Source organism: Centruroides sculpturatus, unplaced genomic scaffold (genome assembly GCF_000671375.1).
Source record: "Centruroides sculpturatus isolate CEXI.00-Female unplaced genomic scaffold, Cexi_2.0 scaffold480, whole genome shotgun sequence".
NCBI classification, from domain to species: domain Eukaryota; kingdom Metazoa; phylum Arthropoda; class Arachnida; order Scorpiones; family Buthidae; genus Centruroides; species Centruroides sculpturatus.
The window spans coordinates 324,800-347,529 of NW_019384976.1; the positions used below are offsets into that span (position 1 = coordinate 324,800).

The following is a 22,730-nucleotide window of genomic DNA, read 5'->3' on the forward strand; positions in this document are numbered from 1 at the left end:
ATACAGTAGAGCGTCGTTTATCCGAATCAATTGGGGACTGGGGTGGTTCGGATAACTTATTTTTCGGATAACGAATCATGTACGAAAAAATATATTAATTTATCCCATGTTGAAATTACTCTCCGTTGCGTGTCGCTTCGCATTGAATTTTCGTCGATGTTAAGCCTAACGAAGACTATTGTATCGTTAAAAATTATTTTTTTATCTTGTACAAACAAAATAAATTTATTGAAAAATATAAAAACAATAAAAAGTTATACTTCGGATGTTAATTTAGTATCAAAAACGTAAAATATTTGATTTACCCGAGAAATAGCCGAAGATTGCAGCGCCACAGCACTAGCGAATATTTAAATTTGCCGACTGGAATGCTTTCGGATAACGGACATTTCGGATATCCAGCTTTCGGATAAACGGCGTTCTACTGTAGTTTATTAAAGCTGTTAGATTTCGCGTTCAAAATCTTACGCCGGAAAAGTTACGCAACTCGTTGCCGCAAAAATATGCAGTGAGGAGTTGCGTAACTTTTCCGGCATTAACATTTAAAACTGCGCGTGAAGCCTCTGTTATATTTCATTAAAAAATTTTGTGTAATCAATTACTGTACAAAGTGATTTAATCTAACTTTTCAATACAACAAACTTTGAAATTTAAATTTCCAACCAAGTCAATTTTGTTTCATTTAAATTTTAAACTAAGGATATTAATAGTAACACTATTTCTAATGAAACTTTTTCTTGAATTTTATTCTTCATTCACCTTTCATGCAGGTCTGCGGAGTTTTAATGTTTTCGTAGGAGTCCTCAAAAATATTTTACAAATCTACATGTTGAAAAACCTTCTGAACCCAAAAACTGTCAGATAAAGGGAGAACTTATTTTGTATGTGTGTTGACTCTAATTTGTTTAATTTCTTTTAATTTGTTTATAAAATTTTAAAATTTTGCATGCAGGACATGAAATAACACTCTAGTTTACTGCATTTTTTGCTAAGGATTATCCACAATACTGCACACACTTAGCACAGCCAATTTTACTATAGCCGTGTCTCATCTGGGGGTTAATCTAGGGTAGTGTGTATTTTCATTGTTTCAACAAATGCCAAGAGTGATTGAAAATATACTCAAATTGCTCAAGTGCACAGATCAATGCCAATCTTGGTCTGTGATCAATCTGAGCAGCATTCCAAAACAACATATTCATCTCAAACAAATATACAGAGTTCTTGTAATAGTTCACTAAGATATCAATTATAAGGGTACATTCTGACCACTTGAAGAATGTCTTTACATATGAAAATATAGCAGAAGTCCTGTGACAATGGAAACAGCCCTATTGCTAAAACATAAGATTCTTCTGAGAATTTTTGAGACAGTAAAACCAAACACCACATATTTTGTATGGAACTACTTACTTTAGTTCTATCATATGAGTTTTTACCTTTTCTATGTGATGCATTTTCTCTGATATGACTACCATGTCTATAATGACCTATGACCTCCAGTACCATATCTTTCTATTGAGTGTTATTTCCATTAGTCATTGCACTTGTACAGAGAAACCTGCAACCTGTCTCTAGTTGGCTAAATAAAACTGCATGAGAAGACATAGCCTGTATAGTCACTATAGGAACTTCTACTTCATAGTTCTTATTCATCATTTCCACTAGTTCCTGATCTACTAGATCTTTGTATAAATGCTAGAATTTGTTGTGTGGTTATGGGGATATATTGGCGCCATAATGAGTTAAGTAGATTACTGGTTATAATGATTTGAAATAAGGTATTCTTAGTAAACTGAAGGATGTTAATCTCTCAAATTGAATGCTTGAAGAAGTTGCTGCAGTTGATGTTCAGAGTCTGCAAAAGAGGATGAGAATGATATTGCTTGCTTGTGTGAGTACTTTGCTTGTCACACTTCTATCTCTCAATTAAATTCATTTTTATTTAATGTGATATTAACTATGATGAATTGTATTTTGATTTTATTGAACCAAAGTGCCAAGTACTGAAAAAAGTGCATTGACAATAAATATCAAATAACTGCTTAAAAATTTAAGGTTTAGCAATGAAAATTTTATGAACAACGAAGCTTTTCTAAACTTTTTTTGTCAAATACTTGATCAACAATGGCAGTGGTTTGGGATCTCAGTAAAACAGAAGTATAAGCATCAAAGCCGTAACTAGCCATTCCTGTGCCCTGTGCAAGAATTTGCATTTAGGCCCCTTAATTTATTTGGTTTGGGAAAATAATAAAACAAATATATTACAATAGATTTTTAATAAGATTTATTTTAATTGAACTTTTCTGGCTTTCGTTTCAGCAAATTCATTAATTACATGATTAATATTTTTAATGATAATGTATTCTATTGAAATAATAGAAATATTGGACAATCGTTCTTGCCCGATAGTTGATCATAAATAATTTTTTATTAATTTTAACTTGCTAAAACTTCTCTCGCACGAAGCAATAGAAACGGGAAGAGTTAGAAATATTTTGAAGAGCGACATTGATATTTGGGTAAGATTCAAACCAAAATCATGAAGAGCCTGTAGAATATTAAGCGGAGATGCAGTTTCTATATTTTGTATAAGAGTCGTTACTTCAAACTTAAAACTTTCAATTTCACTTGTGAATTCGTACTTTTTTAAATCTTTGCTATATTTAATAGCGAGATCTGCAGCTGATTTTTTTTAAATCAGCAACACTCATATATTGTAAAGAAGAGCCATAGAGAAAGCAAAAATCAGCCTTTTTCAGTAGCCTCGGGGGGCCCCTTCGAGGCCCTACTCGGCCGCATAGTTCGCTTACCACTTAATCCGTCGTTGAGGTATACAACACATGCGTACCACTACAAAGCAAAAAGTTATGTCAGAATTTCTGCACGCCTTTTACAACCTCGAGACTAAGATTTTATTCGAGAGTTACCACGTCTTCTATTTAGCAATTTATCACTTAAAAAAATCCCCGGGCAGATTTATTTTTCTTACAAAATGTTACCTTTACAGATTTTTAGCTCTGCACACTGTAGAAAAATCTAGAAATACAGTTTTGTATATCATAATAATATTAGTCGTTTCCAGAGAGCTCTATAAAGTAGAGAAAAAAAAATCTATAAATTTAAATTTCTCATAAAATAAACAAACAAAATTTCAAAAGTTGCTACTTTTGGCTGATTTTCTGCGGTCTCCGCTATCTCACTACGTCCCTCTAAAAGTCGCCACGGTTGGGAACACTGGTGAGCAGACATCTAGGGTCTAAAAATAAGGCAAAATGTAATCGCCAGTAAAAAGGAGGAAAAATTTAAGATTTAAAACTATAATTTCTTGTGAACAGCAGTTTGGGCCCCCCCTTCCAAGTGGGCCCTGTGCGAATGCACCTGTTGCACCTGCCTAGTTACGGCTCTGATAAGCATGATGTCATAGATTGTTTATTCATATCACATTTGGGTCACCAATGTTGCAGTTATGTATCCAATAAGTGTTGTCTGCACTAATTAGTTCAACTTGTATAGTCAATTGAGTATTCCCCAAAGGTAGGATCATTGAGAGAGAGACCTGGGGATTTTTCCTGAGCTAGGAAGAATTTAAGGGCCCTTAGTGGTACTCATATAAATTAATGTTATTTTTATTAACAAAAAATTAAATTATTTAATATTTTCTTCATAATTAACTTGCAATTAAATGTAAATCTTAGTACTAATTACATAATGAAATCTCATCTAATCTGAAAAAGCAGTGTGAAATAAGATATGTGTAACTATTGGCCAATGAGGCAAGCACACAAGAAAAGAAAAAAAAAACAAACAATGCTATATAGAATAAAAAATGTTTAATTACACATTGAATTTTCCTTATAGCAGGTACATTAACAGATGCCAACTCTAGGATAATTTCTGGCCAGAGCCGGCCCTACCATAGGGCAAACTGAGCAGCCGCTCCAGGCGCTAAGTCCTAGGGGGCGCCTCAGTGGTAAAGAAAATTAAAGGAAAAAATATTTTTTTCACTTTTCGATATTTTAATTGCAAGCGTGTGGCCAGTATATGAATGGCCTTATCTGTTGAGACGCGCGTGGGCGGGGTTCCAACCCCGCCTAGGTTACAGGCAGGGATGCCACCTGCGGTGACAACTCTGCTGGCACCGCAGGTGTTTTAGTTGTTTTAGTGCTGTTTTAGTTGGCGAGTCCACTTCGAAGCGCCGGCACGAATCCAACCAGAATCTCCATATTAGAAAAAGCCTAACTGAACCAATCTCTAGCCGAGTACAGTGGGACTGATTTCTTCGAAATATTAGATGTAATAAAGACAGACATTTTTCCAGTTCGACGAGAGTGACCGAAAAGTTGTAAATTTTGGGAATTTCCGTGGACAACACCTGGTCCTAAAACGAATTAGTTAGAAAAAAAACGATGGACAATCTATTAAGTTTAACGTATTTAGACTTTTACAGCTGTGGTGAGAAACGTTTAAAATTTACAAGAACCCTGTCGCGTCTTTTGAGGTATATTAGTGATGCGACAAAAGAGGCATTTGAAATTGACCGGTATCGGCACCCTCGGGATTTGGCAGCCCGTGTGCATGCACACACCACACACCTAGCAGGACCATCTCTGATTCCACTCTAAGGAGCTATTTGACTAAGTCAGGGCCGTGCCGTGCTATGATGCGGCCTGATGCCGCCTGATCATTGCATCATATGATGCAGTGATGCGGCCGCATCAGGCGGCACCGTAAGGGGGCGGCATAAGCAGCGAAATCAAAATATTATTTGAATCATTCAATAATTAAAAATTTTTACGCAACGCTTTTCTATATTGATCTATGTTATTCCGATATTGATGTATATTATTAATGATTTATCGCACGCCTCTGCTTAAGTGCTTTCGGTACCCTTTGATTTCGGTTTATGGTGCAAATGCATTGTTGGAGAGCGGCNTATTTTAGAGAAAAAAATTTAAGGGGCGGCATTTCAAAGACTTGCATCATACTGAGGAAATCTACAGCACGGCCCTGCTTGCATGCATCACTGGTATAAATTAGGGGCAACCAAGGGGGGCGCCATAATAGGATCTTGCTCCATCCTAAAACTTACCTCGGGCCGGCACTGTTTCTGGCAGTTATCCAAGATACCTGACCATTCGCAATGAACAATTACAATTTTTATACACCACAAAACACAAAATTGGGATATTAATGATTTATACCAGGGCTTCTTAAACTATGGGTCACGACCCCATTTGGGGTCGCTTAGCGAAATCTTGGGGTCACAAGATTTTAATGCAAAATATTGAAAATAATTTGTGAGAGTTTGAAAATGGCACACTTTGTGTCATAGATTTCGTGAGTTGCGCTTTGTGTCACTTCTGGTGCAGTGAGACAATGATTCAGCAACACTGATTGTAGTGTGAACTAGTGTAGTGTTGTCTCTCTTCAGTGTATTCAGTTGTCTCTGTTCCATTGTAACACAAGAGTGAACTGTGGTAGTACACCATTATTGTTTTTGCAAATTTGTATATATCTTTATTTTATATTTTTTTGGGTCGTGAAAAAAATCACAATCATAAATGGGGTCGTGAATAAAAAAAGTTTAAGAAGCCCTGATTTATACAATAAACAAAGAAGAACGGTTCAAATGTTATGAAAATAAAATTCATACAATTAATCCTTATAACTACTAGATTAAGAAACATACAACTAATAGAATTAAGACATTGAGATATCATTCCAAATTATGTCAGTATCCATACTGGTATTTAAATTAATGAAGTTTGGAACACATACAGTCTCCATGGATCAAACATTGTAAAATTGATAGAAATAATGTAAAAATATTATTGAAAGATATTTACCTATTTACCTTAAGAAAATTTAAAAATACACGTAGCAATAGTTAATCATAAAAAGTTGATTAAGTTAAATATTGGCATGGATTATAATTTGAATTTGTAATCGATAATGATGTCATTATTAATTATAAAGACTGTAATGCATGTGAAGTTGGATGACGTGATAAAGTTAGACAAACTTGGTGTATCAAATCTCATAATTTTTAAAATTTTGCCTTTATGAAATATATAAGTTTGTGTATATATATATATTTTTAATATTTTTTTAAACAGAAAAAATGGTTAATTTTTAAAGGGGTTTTAAAAGGTAAAAAACAAATCCTGTATTTTTTTTCTTAGCCCGAATGCATCCTAAGTTTATATATGTATACTGTATATAAAATAAAAATTCTTATAATTTATAATTTCAGGTATTATCTAAAGAATTAATGAAATTGCTAAAAAGTTGGTGGAATAAGATAGATTTTTGTGTGCTCTTAGCAATATTCATATTAATACCACTCTCAATGAATAATATATTAGAAGCTTATAACAAAATTGTGATTGATGTTCTTTTAATCGTACGACTTTTTAATATTTTTCAATATGTATTTCTTTTTAAGGTATGCATCATTTCTTTATATTATGTCTTATTATATAAAATAGTTTATTTTTGATTTTTGAAAAAAATTTTTTTGTGAATTTTCAAAATTTAAATTAATTTTGGTTCTGTTGAAAAAAATCAGTTGTTAATTCAAAATTATTACATATTTTAATATTTACATATTAAAGTTTAATATTGGAATTTGAAATGGAAACTGAGAAAAAATTAGTTGAAATTATTAAATTATACAGCGAGTTTTTGCTAATTTAAACTAATTATGTTCCTTTTTTGCTAAATGTTCCAACCAGAAACAAAATGAAATTATAGATTAATTTTAAAAACACTGCAGATTTGTCCATAGTCCTTCTTGGCTTGCTTGTCTTTATACAAAAATCACTGATCTGAACAATCTCATATAGTAACCAATTCAGTTAAGGAAAAGTGCACTATTTATTAATTAATTAATTATTTATTTAATAGTAATTTATTTATAATTTAGAAATAAAAAATACAAGAATTTAGATAACTTTATTTTAATCCATTGTTATCTATTCCTACTCTCTTTTATTCTAAAACAAAACTTATTTCTGCATTCATTATTTCCAGACTTTTTACTCATTTTTTGCAAACTAGCTTTATACCTTCTCAGCGACATACCACCATGCTTATAAGTAGTTCTTTGGACTACTTATAAGCATGATGGTATGTCGCTTGACATACTTATAAGCAGCGACATACCGACATACTTATAAGCATGGTGGTATGTCGCTGAGAAGTACTGCTTTCCATCCAATATCAATTTTTGCAACTGTGCAGAAAGTTTTTGAATATTGTTTATATCCTTATCTCTACCTTAGCATAATTTTTAAACTTAATCCATTTCAATATTGTGGTTTACTCTATCATTCAACTGTTTCTAATCTACTTTGTACACAGTTTGAAATCTTAAAAAAATTTTGAAAATAAATTATCTACATATACTCTATAATTAGATATCCATCAGGTGTTTTATTCAGTATTACCGAAGATACTTTTAAATATTCTAAATTCTGAATTTGATGTTCAGAACCTATTTTTATCACTTGCATTTTTTGACACCCATCTTTATGTCCCTTAAATAAATAAATTTAAAAATCGTACTTACTCAACCTTTATTGTCCGGTACTTGTAAATTATTTGTAAAACAAACGTTTTCGGCCTCAGTCGAGGTCTGCTTCAGGTTAAATTATTGGATTTCATTCTTCGAATGCACGTTTAGTTTTAAATATAATCGAATTTCTTGCGCGTGTTACGTATCGTCATCGTTTTTGTTGTTCTTCGCATACGTAACGCCAAGCATAAGAAAGCGTGTTTCCGTCTTTGTTGTTTATACATCTCCCTGTCCTGCCTGCTTTGTAGATTTCTAGGGCTTCAAGTGCTCTGATGTGATCCGTATGAAAAGCTCTATTTATTAATCTGGCTTTTGATAGCTCCGCGTGAATATCCGGGTCGGTTGCGTAGGTGGATAGTGCAGTGGTGTAACGAGCATGTTCTATGTCATATTTGTGCTCTTTAACTCTCTGTTGGATTGAACGTTTCGTGGAGCCGATGTACACCCTTTCTTGTTTAAACCTATCATCTCTCACCGGAATACTATATACCCCCGGAGCTCTCATATCGTTCTGTTTGTCTTTTGCATTACGTAGTAATTGGTATACATTGGGGGTTCTTCGATACGCTATCCTGGTGTTCGTTTTAGTTGCAATTTCTTTATATAACGCTTGAAACCGTTTGCTGTATTCTACTATGTTGCGTCTTCTGTTTGGCTCTTGATTATCATTTTTAGTAACAGGTGCCTCCTGCGTTTCACGTGCTCGTAAATAGGCATTTGCCATTCTTTGTACTAGTTCTTTTCTGTATCCATGTGCAACTGCAACGCGTTCTATATTTTGTAGCTCAATTATCGTGTCACTCCACTTAGAAGGGTGCGTAAATGCTCTTCTGATCAACGCCCGGAATGCTGCGATTTTATAAGTGTACGGGTCCGCTGAGTTTGCCGGTATAAACCATGGGATGTAGCTGGGTTTATAATATATACCCGTATCAATGCTTTCACCGTTGAGCATGATGTTGATGTCCAAAAAGTGTGCGTTGGTGGAAGTCATTTGATCTAGTTTCAGGGTCAGCCCGTATGGATTGTTGTTTATGTGGCTCAAAAACTCATTTATGTTTGGTTTCGTTTTCCACAAGATAAATACATCGTCCACATATCTCTTATAAATAATTATATTAGAACTATACTTTGGTATGACTGTTTCTTCCAACTTACGTAATACCAACTCACATAAGTCGCTAGACAGCGGGCTGCCCATGGGTACTCCTCGTTTTTGTAAATAGGTCTTGTTATTAAATTGGAATATAGAGTTGTAACACATAAGATGCGCTAATTCTAAGATCTGCTTGCGATGTGTTGATGTTCCAAATTTGCTCAATAGGAGATCTCTTAGAGCGCAAAAACATGGTTGCAATTTGATCGAAGGGTATAATGATACAAAATCACATACAGTGATGTGGGCCAACTCCGTTACACGTGTTTGCCTTAATATTCTTATAAGCTCTTTGGGGCTCTTGATGTTTAGATCGTAATCCCTCATATTGTCTGATGCAATGATATGAACCGCTTTTTCAAGAAGTTGTGTTGGAGATCTGGCCTTGTCCAAAATGGGTCTAAGCGAAGGTGTTTGTTTCTGTGTTTTCGCAAAGGCGAATAATCTAGGCGTGTCCGGTGATGTCACCACCGCCCCTTTCAATTTTAGCTCCCTGGCAAGCGGTGTTTTTGTAAAGCGTTTGACTCGCGCCTGTAGTCTGTCAACGTATCCGACGTCAATCGGCTCGCATTCCGTATCTGTGATGTATTGCTGCATCAGACTTCTATAGGTGGTTTCTTTTAAGAGTACTAATGCCCTGCTTTTGTCCGCTTTTAAAATTATGATGCCTTCCTTGGCTATCCATTTTTTGGTTTTTTGTAAACATCGCCAAAATCTTTCATCTTGTGTTTTATTGCGGCCGGAACAGATTTCGGATGCGGCTTTCCATCTGTAGTATTCTTTGTGAGTGTCCTTCATGCCCACGATCATCTTTTCAATATGTGGCATCACACTGTCCAATATTGGCTTAGGGGTTCCTGGAGTGTACATTGGGCCATTCGCTAAGGCGTCAATAAGATAATCAGGTGGAGATATGTTATCCCAACATACTAATGGGATTATAGGTGCTACCTTCCCGAGCGGTCTCTGCTTTTTTAAAATCCAATTCATTTTCTTCTTGTATTTTACGGCCAGGTTCCTTTCTAAAATTTCTTGATATATAACGGCCCTTTTGTTTGCTTCCTGTAATGCTGATACATTTTGCCCGAATAGAATATTTTCCTCCTTAATTAGTTTATCGAGCTTGGAATACACGCACCTTCTTGTTGTTCTAATTGCTTTCCTTAAACAGAGATGTCTTAATTTCGGTAAAAGGGATTCACATCCTTTTGGGAGATATATGCGGTATATGGACATTGGGAAGACCCTTTTTCTCTGACATTCTAATAAGAAATCCAATTTTGCTCTAGCCCTAGTTAGGGTTAGCACCAGTTTTTTGTATGCGTTAGCCGGCATAGCTTTGTAAATTAAAAATCTTCTAATCCGAATACCGGTATTCTTATAAAAATCGTACTTACTCAACCTTTATTGTCCGGTACTTGTAAATTATTTGTAAAACAAACGTTTTCGGCCTCAGTCGAGGTCTGCTTCAGGTTAAATTATTGGATTTCATTCTTCGAATGCACGTTTAGTTTTAAATATAATCGAATTTCTTGCGCGTGTTACGTATCGTCATCGTTTTTGTTGTTCTTCGCATACGTAACGCCAAGCATAAGAAAGCGTGTTTCCGTCTTTGTTGTTTATACATCTCCCTGTCCTGCCTGCTTTGTAGATTTCTAGGGCTTCAAGTGCTCTGATGTGATCCGTATGAAAAGCTCTATTTATTAATCTGGCTTTTGATAGTTCCGCGTGAATATCCGGGTCGGTTGCGTAGGTGGATAGTGCAGTGGTGTAACGAGCATGTTCTATGTCATATTTGTGCTCTTTAACTCTCTGTTGGATTGAACGTTTCGTGGAGCCGATGTACACCCTTTCTTGTTTAAACCTATCATCTCTCACCGGAATACTATATACCCCCGGAGCTCTCATATCGTTCTGTTTGTCTTTTGCATTACGTAGTAATTGGTATACATTGGGGGTTCTTCGATACGCTATCCTGGTGTTCGTTTTAGTTGCAATTTCTTTATATAACGCTTGAAACCGTTTGCTGTATTCTACTATGTTGCGTCTTCTGTTTGGCTCTTGATTATCATTTTTAGTAACAGGTGCCTCCTGCGTTTCACGTGCTCGTAAATAGGCATTTGCCATTCTTTGTACTAGTTCTTTTCTGTATCCATGTGCAACTGCAACGCGTTCTATATTTTGTAGCTCAATTATCGTGTCACTCCACTTAGAAGGGTGCGTAAATGCTCTTCTGATCAACGCCCGGAATGCTGCGATTTTATAAGTGTACGGGTCCGCTGAGTTTGCCGGTATAAACCATGGGATGTAGCTGGGTTTATAATATATACCCGTATCAATGCTTTCACCGTTGAGCATGATGTTGATGTCCAAAAAGTGTGCGTTGGTGGAAGTCATTTGATCTAGTTTCAGGGTCAGCCCGTATGGATTGTTGTTTATGTGGCTCAAAAACTCATTTATGTTTGGTTTCGTTTTCCACAAGATAAATACATCGTCCACATATCTCTTATAAATAATTATATTAGAACTATACTTTGGTATGACTGTTTCTTCCAACTTACGTAATACCAACTCACATAAGTCGCTAGACTTATACTGAAACTAGATCAAATGACTTCCACCAACGCACACTTTTTGGACATCAACATCATGCTCAACGGTGAAAGCATTGATACGGGTATATATTATAAACCCAGCTACATCCCATGGTTTATACCGGCAAACTCAGCGGACCCGTACACTTATAAAATCGCAGCATTCCGGGCGTTGATCAGAAGAGCATTTACGCACCCTTCTAAGTGGAGTGACACGATAATTGAGCTACAAAATATAGAACGCGTTGCAGTTGCACATGGATACAGAAAAGAACTAGTACAAAGAATGGCAAATGCCTATTTACGAGCACGTGAAACGCAGGAGGCACCTGTTACTAAAAATGATAATCAAGAGCCAAACAGAAGACGCAACATAGTAGAATACAGCAAACGGTTTCAAGCGTTATATAAAGAAATTGCAACTAAAACGAACACCAGGATAGCGTATCGAAGAACCCCCAATGTATACCAATTACTACGTAATGCAAAAGACAAACAGAACGATATGAGAGCTCCGGGGGTATATAGTATTCCGGTGAGAGATGATAGGTTTAAACAAGAAAGGGTGTACATCGGCTCCACGAAACGTTCAATCCAACAGAGAGTTAAAGAGCACAAATATGACATAGAACATGCTCGTTACACCACTGCACTATCCACCTACGCAACCGACCCGGATATTCACGCGGAGCTATCAAAAGCCAGATTAATAAATAGAGCTTTTCATACGGATCACATCAGAGCACTTGAAGCCCTAGAAATCTACAAAGCAGGCAGGACAGGGAGATGTATAAACAACAAAGACGGAAACACGCTTTCTTATGCTTGGCGTTACGTATGCGAAGAACAACAAAAACGATGACGATACGTAACACGCGCAAGAAATTCGATTATATTTAAAACTAAACGTGCATTCGAAGAATGAAATCCAATAATTTAACCTGAAGCAGACCTCGACTGAGGCCGAAAACGTTTGTTTTACAAATAATTTACAAGTACCGGACAATAAAGGTTGAGTAAGTACGATTTTTATAAGAATACCGGTATTCGGATTAGAAGATTTTTAAATAAATTTATTTATTTTTATTTAATAACTACAAATTTTATAAATTATTACAAATATTTAACAATTTAAACAACCTTTTTTTATAAAAAGATTTTTGTAATTATTAAAATTGTCTTCTGTTTATTTAACAGAATGTTCTGATGAGGGGATTATAACAATAGTGACCCCAAAATACAAAAGTTTTGTATCTGATTTGAGGTTGCCAAATTGTAAGCCCAAGTCAGGATGGAAGAGAGATGAAGATTTGTATATGGGTGTGACAGATACAGAGACAGACTCAATGGTTACAAAATATTCATCCTAATTTATTGTCACAAAATGAGCTTACAGAAATTCAGTGATCTGCATATTCTCATAAGTAATGAGAAAGTCCCCTGGGTCTTCTCTTTTAAAAGAGAGTCCTGAGAGAAGGGTACTTTCATCATCTCATCACCCCTGGGGCAATGATCTGGAGAGGAACTGATTGATGTCAATCCAGTGAGGGAGTCAGAGGTGAGGCTGGAGACACAATAAAGAAAAGTCTGACATTTATAAAAATTGCTCCTCATCCTTGGAATTTTGGGTTTTTGTTATGTTCTGTTCCTGATCAACCATTCCAATTAGTTACTTTTCCTTGTTCTCACTTTCTAAGTGATCAGTCACTCATTACTAAGTGTAACAAGATCTCAACTTAGATTGCAAGATGACATTTAATTTGATTTTAACTGTAGATAGTTGATCTAGGGACTTACATTGTTTAAGTTTTTTCCTCATTTATTATTATTATTTTCCTTTGTATAGAAAACAAAAATATTAAATATTAATGAATTTAATATATTTAGTAGGATTCGGGAGCACTTCTGGAGCCTCACACTGACAGGATACTTTAATGGTAAATAAAAGTATCTGAATTAATTGCAGTCTTAAATTTTTGCCTGTTTGAATATCAGAATTGGAACACTTAAAATACCGAAGTACTCAAATTACAAATTTCAGTTATTTAATTGTATTATTTCCAATCTAGAAATTAATAATAGAACATTTTGTTTATCTGACAAGACCTGGTAGCATAGCCTCAAATCTAATACTGAAATTCAAACTGTCCAAAATTGTACACCAATTCTCCTTGTCTGGGTTTTCTCTCCCTGTATTTTTGATTCTGTTTCCTTTGATAATTAATGCATAAGACTTGATCAAAGTTGCACCTACACACTTCCAAATTCTTCCTAACTTAATAAACAGGATCTTTTCCCTTTTGTGCACACACAAAAACACTCTTTTTTCACATCAATTATCTCTTTTTTTTATTTTCTTTTTACCTTCTAATTCCTTTTGGACTGAATCATGAACAGTGGGTAGGTAGCAAGAACAATTGACTGGAAATGTCTTCATATAGTCAAATGCTTAAGACAATGGATACTAGAAATAGAAACAAGTAAAAAAGAAACAATCAAATAAATTGTATATGCATGTATGAATTTATTGGTGTATTAATAAATGAAACAATTGGCATAAAGCCACAGGTATAAAGGAGTACTTTAAATGCAGTTTTGATTTTTTAAATTCAAAACATGAAAATATTACTTATATAAACATGATCATAACAAAAGTATAATAATCCAATTTTAAAAATTTAATTACAAAATTCCATAATTGGCCTGAAATTTGAAAAAATTGTGGACCTATAAATTCCCACTATTGTCTGTTTCTGTTTGTCTATCTGTCCTTCTTTAATCTCAAGAATAGAGTTTATAGTTGAATGTTGAGACCAGATATGGAAAGCTTAGGAGCAGGTGGTCCAGATTAATTATGTACAAACTTCTGGTTTGGACCAGAAGTCATGTTATTTCAATTCAAAAATTTCCCCCTGAACAAAGTTAGGTAACCAACACAACTGTATTGGTAACAGGAAAAGTATGATGAACAGGAGTAAGACACCACTTAAAGAATTTAGAACATTGTGACAATGTCACAATAAATAATTGCTCTTTAAATATAAATATTATATAAATCAAACTTTCAATTTTAAGTTCAATTTCATATTTTTTCTCAATTTTAAAGATTGCAAAATTATAGTATTAAACCCTTAAATATTGTTATGTTATTCTTGAATATACAATTTTATAACAAAAATTTTTTAGAAATTTATTTTTAAATATCGTTTAAAAGTACATTAAAAAATAATTTCTTGTTATTTACATCTTTATTAATTTACATTTTTTTTAGCTTTTATTCAAAAAGTATGTAAACTGGAAAATTAAAATTCACATGTACAAGAGTTATGATTTGGGTCAAGGCTTTATTTCTGGTCAAAAGCACATAGAAGAAAATTGTAACTATTTAGTGAATTATAAACCAACTTCAAAAATTATGAAAGAAATCATCAGTAGTGATAAGTATGAGGTAGGAAATTATAATTTCTTTTAAAATTAGATGAGAAGGTAAATTTATGTACAGGATGATCATAATTAAAGTGTCACTATTTAACACTCTGGAAGAATATGTAGCAGTCCAAATGCAACCAAATTTTGTACGATGATGTTTCGGAATATGCAAAAGAGATTTCTGTAGGCTAAAAATTTTTTCAAAAACTTACCATTATGGAATTTATATTACAAGTGGCAAAACAGGACCTTGACACAATATTTTTAGTTGTCAGAACTCATGAAATACATTTGCAGCATAGAACAGTTTATAAGAAAAACATTCTAGCAAGGTTATGACCACTACAACTGATATTATAACATAAATGGAATTTTACATGACATAGACAGTTTTAAACTCAAAAAATACCTATAGCAGTGTGCATTAAGCATATGAAGTATGCTTTTATGCCATTTACAATAACACAACTCCTGTAGTAGTGAGTTTGAAATAAAATTTTTCCCTTACAGAAATCCTTTCCATGTCTTAAAATGTTTCCAAAAAAATTTGGTTGTATTTGGACGATTACATATCCTACCAGAAAATATTGAGTAGAAATAATTTAATTATGATTACCTTATATATTATATACATAAAATTTGCATTAAACTTGAAATTCTTTTTGAACACTTGCTTGAACATTAACACTTACTATATTTTAATTCCAAACAGTATTTGATAGCAAGTGTTTAACAATAAAAACATAATTCAGCATTTCAAATTAGAAAAAAAAATTTTTAATACATATTTTTGTAGTTCAGAAAATATTATAAATAATAAACATTTACATAAACATTAGATTTTCTCCTATCTGCTTTTAAAGATAATTGTCATTAACAACAGTAACTGAAACACTATTAAGATAAAAAAAATTAACTGAAACTTGAGGACTAATTAAAATACATAAATCAAAACTATATCTATTTGATGTGATTCTTGGAAAAATATCATTGTAAATCTGACCTATATTGAGAAAAATTTGGAAAAGATTGAAAATTCTAGTTCTTAATTAGAATCTCATTAATGTCAACTATCAGTTATTATGCTTTGATGTACTGATGTATTCTTTTCTTATTTTATGCCAGTGATGTATTCATGGAGGATACTGCATAAACAAAATCAGCACACAATAAATCCATTTTAATATAAATAAATAGCAATGCTTTTCAAGCTTTCACTAATGAGCATATATATATTATTCAATAAAAATGTGAAGTAAAAAACTTTCATATTACAAAATAATAATAATAATACATAAATTATAACTTACTTACTTTATAGACAAAATTGACAATGCAATTTTTATACTAATGCCACACTAATGCTACTTATAAACTAACTACTGTACATTTTTTAAACATTAAATTTTTCATTGTCAAATTTTGAAACTATCTTTAGAAGAAAAAATATATTTCTTACTAGACTATACATATACATGAGTCTCCATATATTCTATCCCTTCACATGCTTATTGTAGAGGCATTAACAAGTCTACAGCAGAACTGTCCTTTTATTTGAGGCTACTGTCTGCCAACAAATGTAAAAAAGTTAAAAAGTCTTCTAGTGGTAGCACACAATACATAAAAATTAATATTGTAGAAGATATGGACTCATGTATATGTATAGTCTAGTAAGAAATATATTTTTTCTTCTAAATATGAATTTGTCCCGGCAACTTTTCTTAATGTAATTATTAATTTTTATGAATTATGTGTGCTACCACTAGAGGACTTTTTAACTTTTTTACATTTGTTGGCGGACAGTATCCTCAAATAAAAGGACGGTTCCGCCATAGACTTGTTAATGCCTCTACAATAAGTATGCGAAGGGATAGAAGATATGGACTCATGTATATGTATAGTCTAGTAAGAAATATATTTTTTGTTCTAAATATGAATTTGTTCTGGAAATTTTTTGAAACTATCTATTTAAAATTAGATATAAGGTCAAGATTTGCAACCTTATAGAAATTTCTTTAAACTTCATTTAAACAATTTGGTGTAACTTTTTTCCAGATGATATGAACAAAATGAATGGTCTTCAAAATATTAAATGACTTTCAATAATCTTTAGCAGTCATATCAGGATTTGTGTCTAAAACATTGGGCATTTCCTTAAAGGATTCTTGTAGGTAGTACTATTAACAGTGCTAGAATTTTCATTTTGGGAGAGTGGAGGTGGAGCAGAACATTGTTTTAGTGGGACAGATGTTATCTACACATTTTATCCTCAAACAAACTAATTTTTAAAATTTAGCAATTGATTTTCATGACATATAAGTAGAAAAAAGTTTATATAAGAACATATAATTATATGGTAAACAATCAATTCACATTTAAGGAATGGTCAATACAGATAAACTTCTGTAAAATATTTTAGGATGGGTAGATGGGTGGGTGAGGAAATTTTTGAGTGGTTTACTACCCACTCTTGCCCCATCCTAACACCATCCACAGTGGCATAGCATAGTGGGGGCAGCAGGGGTGGCCTGCCCCGGGTGGCACTTTTTAGGGAGCGGCAAAATTACATTTTAGGGGGCAGCAAAATTTCATAATAAATAATAATAATATCTTGTAAAATCTTGAACCATTTCATCACATATTTTCGTCGCACCTACAATTTGGATTGTTTGAAATGAGCACGAAAAGTGTCATCATCCGGACAGTCCGGGATTTCATGCACAATCTGTTTTTTTTTTTTTTATTTTGCTTGTACAAATCATTCGTATTCATATATGCCTCCAATGTCCAATACAGCTAAGTCATCTAGGTTACTTGCATTACTCCTACCCAATTCTCCCTAATCGCTAACTGAACCGGCATGCACTGCACATTATTCTTTGCATTGCAAAATGATATACACGTGCGTCAGGAACTTCTGTTCGAACAAACCTCACCTGCCGTCTGAGTCAGCGATTTTAAAAAGGTGGCAACACTAGCACGGAATTTTTCATTACTTCTTCTGTGACGAAACTGAATTTTAGTTTTTTAAATTGAGATACGTAAATAAGGGGGGTGGCGAAATTTTCCTTTGCCCTGGGCGGCTGACACCCACGCTACACCACTGACCATCCATAGATATTATATCTTGAAATATGTCTTGCTATTACATCCCAGTTTATCTGCTGCACTACAGATGTGTTTGAAGGCATATAAAATGTTAACTTTAAACTCTGTTTGAACTTCTTCAAGATTTAGAGGATAGCCAGAAACATTGTCTAACAGATAATGGCTTTAGGTGGTAAATCATTCTGAATGCAGAAGTTGTACATAAAAATGTTTTGTATACCAATTCCAAGAATAATTGTGTGATCCTCACCCTTTTGTTCAACTTTCAATAAACAGGCAATTGTAAATTATTTAACCCTTTTAAGGCAGATGATGTTTCTGAGTAATAAACTAACATTGGTTTCAATTTCAGAGTACCTGAAACATTAACACTAAGTAGCAATAGTTAGTCTATCTTGGAAGCATTAAATCCTACTGCAGACTTTTTGTTAGAGGCAATAAAACTCCTGGAAGACATTCTGTTCTATATTGGAAATAAGATCTTTGGAATATTCATTACTCTCTACAATGGCTTAGAATTCTACATGAAATGCTTTAGCCACTTCAATATCTGCACTTGCTAATTCATTGCTATCATAGTATTCATACTATGATACTTGGTGTATCTCTTTTAGCCTGCCCTTACTACCTAAAAATATTTCATCACCACCATCTTTTTTTTCCAGTTCATCAAACATAGACTTAGTCTCATCACAAATAATAGTTTGAGTCAATACAATGTTTTTCTCGTTCAGGTCTTTTACCCACAATGTTAATAATCTCTCCATTTGCTCTACTAATTTACTAAAGAATAACTCGCTTGTATTGCACTTACTCTGGTAGATATACTATATTTTGATTAAATATTTTCAAGAGCATGCACATGTGATCTGTTGAAGTCATTTTTTATTTACATATGTGTCTACCAGAATTCTAAATTGAATAAACACTTTCCATGGGAAGGAAAAAATATATGGCTTTATTATTACCAATATAGAGGAGAAAAAGGAAGGAGTGTATTTGTGTCATGGAAGATATAGTTTGTTTGTAAATTTTTTGGTGCATCCTGGCTGGAAAGAGTTCACTGCAAAAAAAAAGTGTTGAACCACAAAATATGGAGGGAAGAGAATTCAGTGAAATACAGCAAATCTGGTTTTATGTGAGCTATGTAGGTCAGCCAACTTTTTAATATTTTTCTCTTTGTTTAATCCACACATCTTTTATTCAATAGTGTAAGTAGGAGAGAGTGGAGAGGGTGATCTGTGGCGATACACCATAATTTTGTATATATGTCTTTAGTGTTAAGCCTAATATTAAGTTTCCTTAGTCTTTTGTTCTATATTTTTTTCTCAAACTTTCTAACTTTCTTCTCTAACTTTCCTTCCTGCTGGTGGTAACACGTTTTCGGAGAACTACAGTAAAAAACAATAGTGTGTAAAAACCCTGAGGCGAGTTGGGGAGAGAGATAACCATCCTTTAGCTAGCGTTCAGAAGAAGCAGACAGAAAAAGGAAAAGATCCAGTTCATCATCGCTGAATGAGATGTAGAGGTCTTAAGTCGTCTGCATGGAAACAAATGAAATAGACAGACATTAAAATCGAAAGTTTGATGAATACTTAGGAATCATCAGATCTGTGATAGAGAAAAAGACGGTGAGAAGTGAATTCAGCGCAAGTCCCCATTTTAAGAAGAGTGAAGACCAAACAAAGGAAAAACTCGGGTACTCCACCAGCATTCTTTTCTTTTCTTTTCTTATTATTCTTACCTCTTATCTCATCCTTTCCTTCTCTATTTCTCATTTAGAATATAAGTTAGTTTAAGATAGTTTAAGTTAGTTATAATATTTCAGGAAAATATCTCAACAGGAAAGAACCATTGTCATGAAAACGTGTCACCCTTCTTTGTTCGTACAAAGATCTATCACAGCAAATCTTATATATATTAGAGTTGCGTAGTTGGGATTCTAAAGAATCTAGTGTATATAGAACCACGTGAACAGTTAATAAAATATTTTATTGTGTACAACTTTGTATTGTAATGTTAGTCTGCGTGCTCACCACAGATCCACTCTGGGAGGCATTTTCTTGGGGCACTTTTGATCTACTACAATAGAAAGATCTTTTTGTTAGTAGAAATATACAAGATGCTAGACATAATTTTATTTTTCTATAAAAACACTGCTTATTGTTGGAAATTTTCAGCAATGGTAAGGACTGTGTTTCTTTGAAGATGGCCATATTGACCATTATACCTGTTGTATATACTTAGTTGTGCTTAATGAATAACAGCAGAGGAGATGATGATCTTAGGGTACAATATTAAGCTACAAAAAAAGAGTTAATAATTTAATCTTTTATTCCTTTGGGTTACATAAGGTGTGGTGCAGTATCAAATGGACACAATGTCAAAAGCATGTAGACATCACAAGGTCCGAACCAAGAAGGAGGTTTCAAATCAGTGTTGCCAGGTCCATTGAGTTTTTGGAGTTCTTTTGGTGGCGACTTTTGGCTTTATGGCCAGTGATGTCACCACAAAGTTCTTATGATAATTCAGATCTTAAAAAGATCAGTCAAAATAGTGTTGGCACTTGTTTAAAATAATATATTTATGATTCTTTAAGATTATAAGAAAATAATATATGACAATTTATAATCAATAACTTTTATAAATCATCTAAAAAACAAAATAATTAAGAAAAATTAAATAATTAATATATTGATATAAAATTGATTTTTCTAATCGGAAAATACTGTAAAAAAATAAAAAGAATTATTAATTTTACATTCATTTTTTATATTATAAGAATTGATGATGACAATAATTTGTTTTTATATTATTTAATATTTAGATAATCAAAGAAATGGTGAATATTCATCAGAAATATCCTGAAGTTGTAATTGCAATAAAAACTCAAATTACTTGTAGGAAAGTTTTGAATGATGCAATTGATGAATTAATGAGTATAAAAGATGTTATGCTTGAAGAACAAGATTATGAGCTACTTCAAAAAGTAAATTTTTCATTTTAATTTTTTTATTTTAATTAAAATTTAAAATATAAATTTTAAACTTATCATTACAATTATAGATATAACCAGTATTGATCCCATACCATTATATCTGCATATTGGTGTTGGTTTGTTATGCAAATCTATATTCTGATATTTTTTAATATGTATTCTTTATCCTGTATCTATTGATTTTCCATGGCAGGCATTTGAACACATCTACAGACATACTGTGCTGCAAAACTAATCTACAGTAGACAGTGTATCCTCTCCATGCATGATTTGCCACCAATAGCTACATGATGTACTATTGTTGTCTGTTGATTAATTAAAAATTAAACACAATTTCCCATTGGGCCAGTCCATCAGTGATGCTGAAAAATAAGTGAAAGAACCAATTGGGTACTAAAGAAAAGTCTGATATCAATGGCAATGATGAAATAGTAATTGTTCATCACTAGCTATCCAATTCAACAGACATTTATTAATCTTTGATTTAAATCAGCTTGTAGCAATGTAATGTCCTTTCTTCCCTGACTCAGAAATATCCTAATAGTACAGACTCTACACAAACAAAGTAAAGGGTCAGTTGGTAGCTTGCTCCTGAACTTGGTACAGGAACCAATGCAAAATTACTACATTTGTTGCAGAAGAACAGGGGAATGGTTAAATGCTGAGAACTCCAAATTGACAGGACTGATCGAGATAAAAAAAATGAAGTTTATTTATCCTCAATTACTGACGCTTGATAGTACCAAAAAGAAATGAACTGTACAAAAGTAGCCTATAAGGCACAAATGGCGATGTTTCAACTATCTCTACCACTTGTGTAGCCAACTGACTAATTGCTAGATTTACCAATAAGATCCTATGCTCTAATTTGTTTCTACTTGTCATCGCCAGGAGGATCAGGCATCCAGTATGTTTGCAACTTGCTTGGCATTGTCATTCCTTGCTAGAGACTAAACTTCTAATCAACAACTCCCAGTTTGACTTCACGCCACAGCGGTCCTCTGCTGACACCATTGAAATGGCAGCCAACAATATTCAAGAACTTCTAGACAACCATAAATATATCCTGGCCGTCAGTCTGGACATCACAAAGGCTTATGACAGTGCCTGGTGGCCTCTGGTACTTCATTGTCTTAGGGCCACCAATTGCCTGCCAATATCTATTGGCTTCTGTATGACTACCTGCATGATGCACTTTACAGTTTGGCAAACACTCCATCAAACATAACATCATCCAGGATTGTCCACAGGGGTCTGTGTGTGGCCCTATTTTGTGGAATATTGCCTTCAATACCTTTCTCATTGTCATATGCAAGACTTCAGATAGGACGATTTTGTCGCCTACACAGATGATGTCCTTGTGCCAATTGGAGGACATTCCTGGGCTATACTTGAGCAAAGGGGCGATGAAGTTCTAAACAAGATTTATGACTGGGGAAAGCTTCACAAACTAAAATTCAATATTGATCAGACAAAATGTATTGTCTTTAACAAGCCAAGTCAACCACACCTATACCGTCAAGTCCCAACTATTAAAATGGGAAGCAAAAGTTTGAAGGTAGAGAAAACTATAAGGTATCTTGGCATAGTCTTGGACCACAGGCTGTCTTGGTATGCTCATATGAACTATCTATTTGATCACATTGGTCTTATTTTCTATGCTTTTGCTGGTGTGGCCAGAAAATGTTGGGGGCTTTCTACTGGTGCCTTGGACACCATTTATAATCAAATCTTTATTCCTATCATCATGTATGCCTGCAGCAGCTGGAGATGGGCTATTCATAACGTACTCCTGTAAAGAAAATTGATTGCTGCCCAACATCGTGCAGTTATCCAAATCATCAGAGCTTAGCACACCACTGTTAA

At 33.7% G+C, this 22,730-nt stretch overlaps 1 protein-coding gene across 2 annotated transcripts in view; it reads left to right on the top strand.

Moving 5' to 3' along the window:
• The window catches only part of LOC111632678, a 25,136-nt gene extending 4,085 nt beyond the window's left edge, over positions 1–21,051 (top strand). The window contains exons 3-6 of one of the 2 annotated variants that reach the window (XM_023377174.1): positions 6,257–6,448; positions 14,601–14,777; positions 20,694–20,855; positions 20,933–21,051. In XM_023377174.1, the coding sequence (XP_023232942.1) occupies positions 6,257–6,448; positions 14,601–14,777; positions 20,694–20,855; positions 20,933–20,938 (537 nt within the window). In that variant the 3' untranslated portion in view covers positions 20,939–21,051. The remainder of the gene's footprint in view (positions 1–6,256; positions 6,449–14,600; positions 14,778–20,693; positions 20,856–20,932) is intronic. The other variant, XM_023377176.1, reaches the window with a different exon arrangement.
• The last annotated feature ends 1,679 nt before the right edge of the window (positions 21,052–22,730 follow it).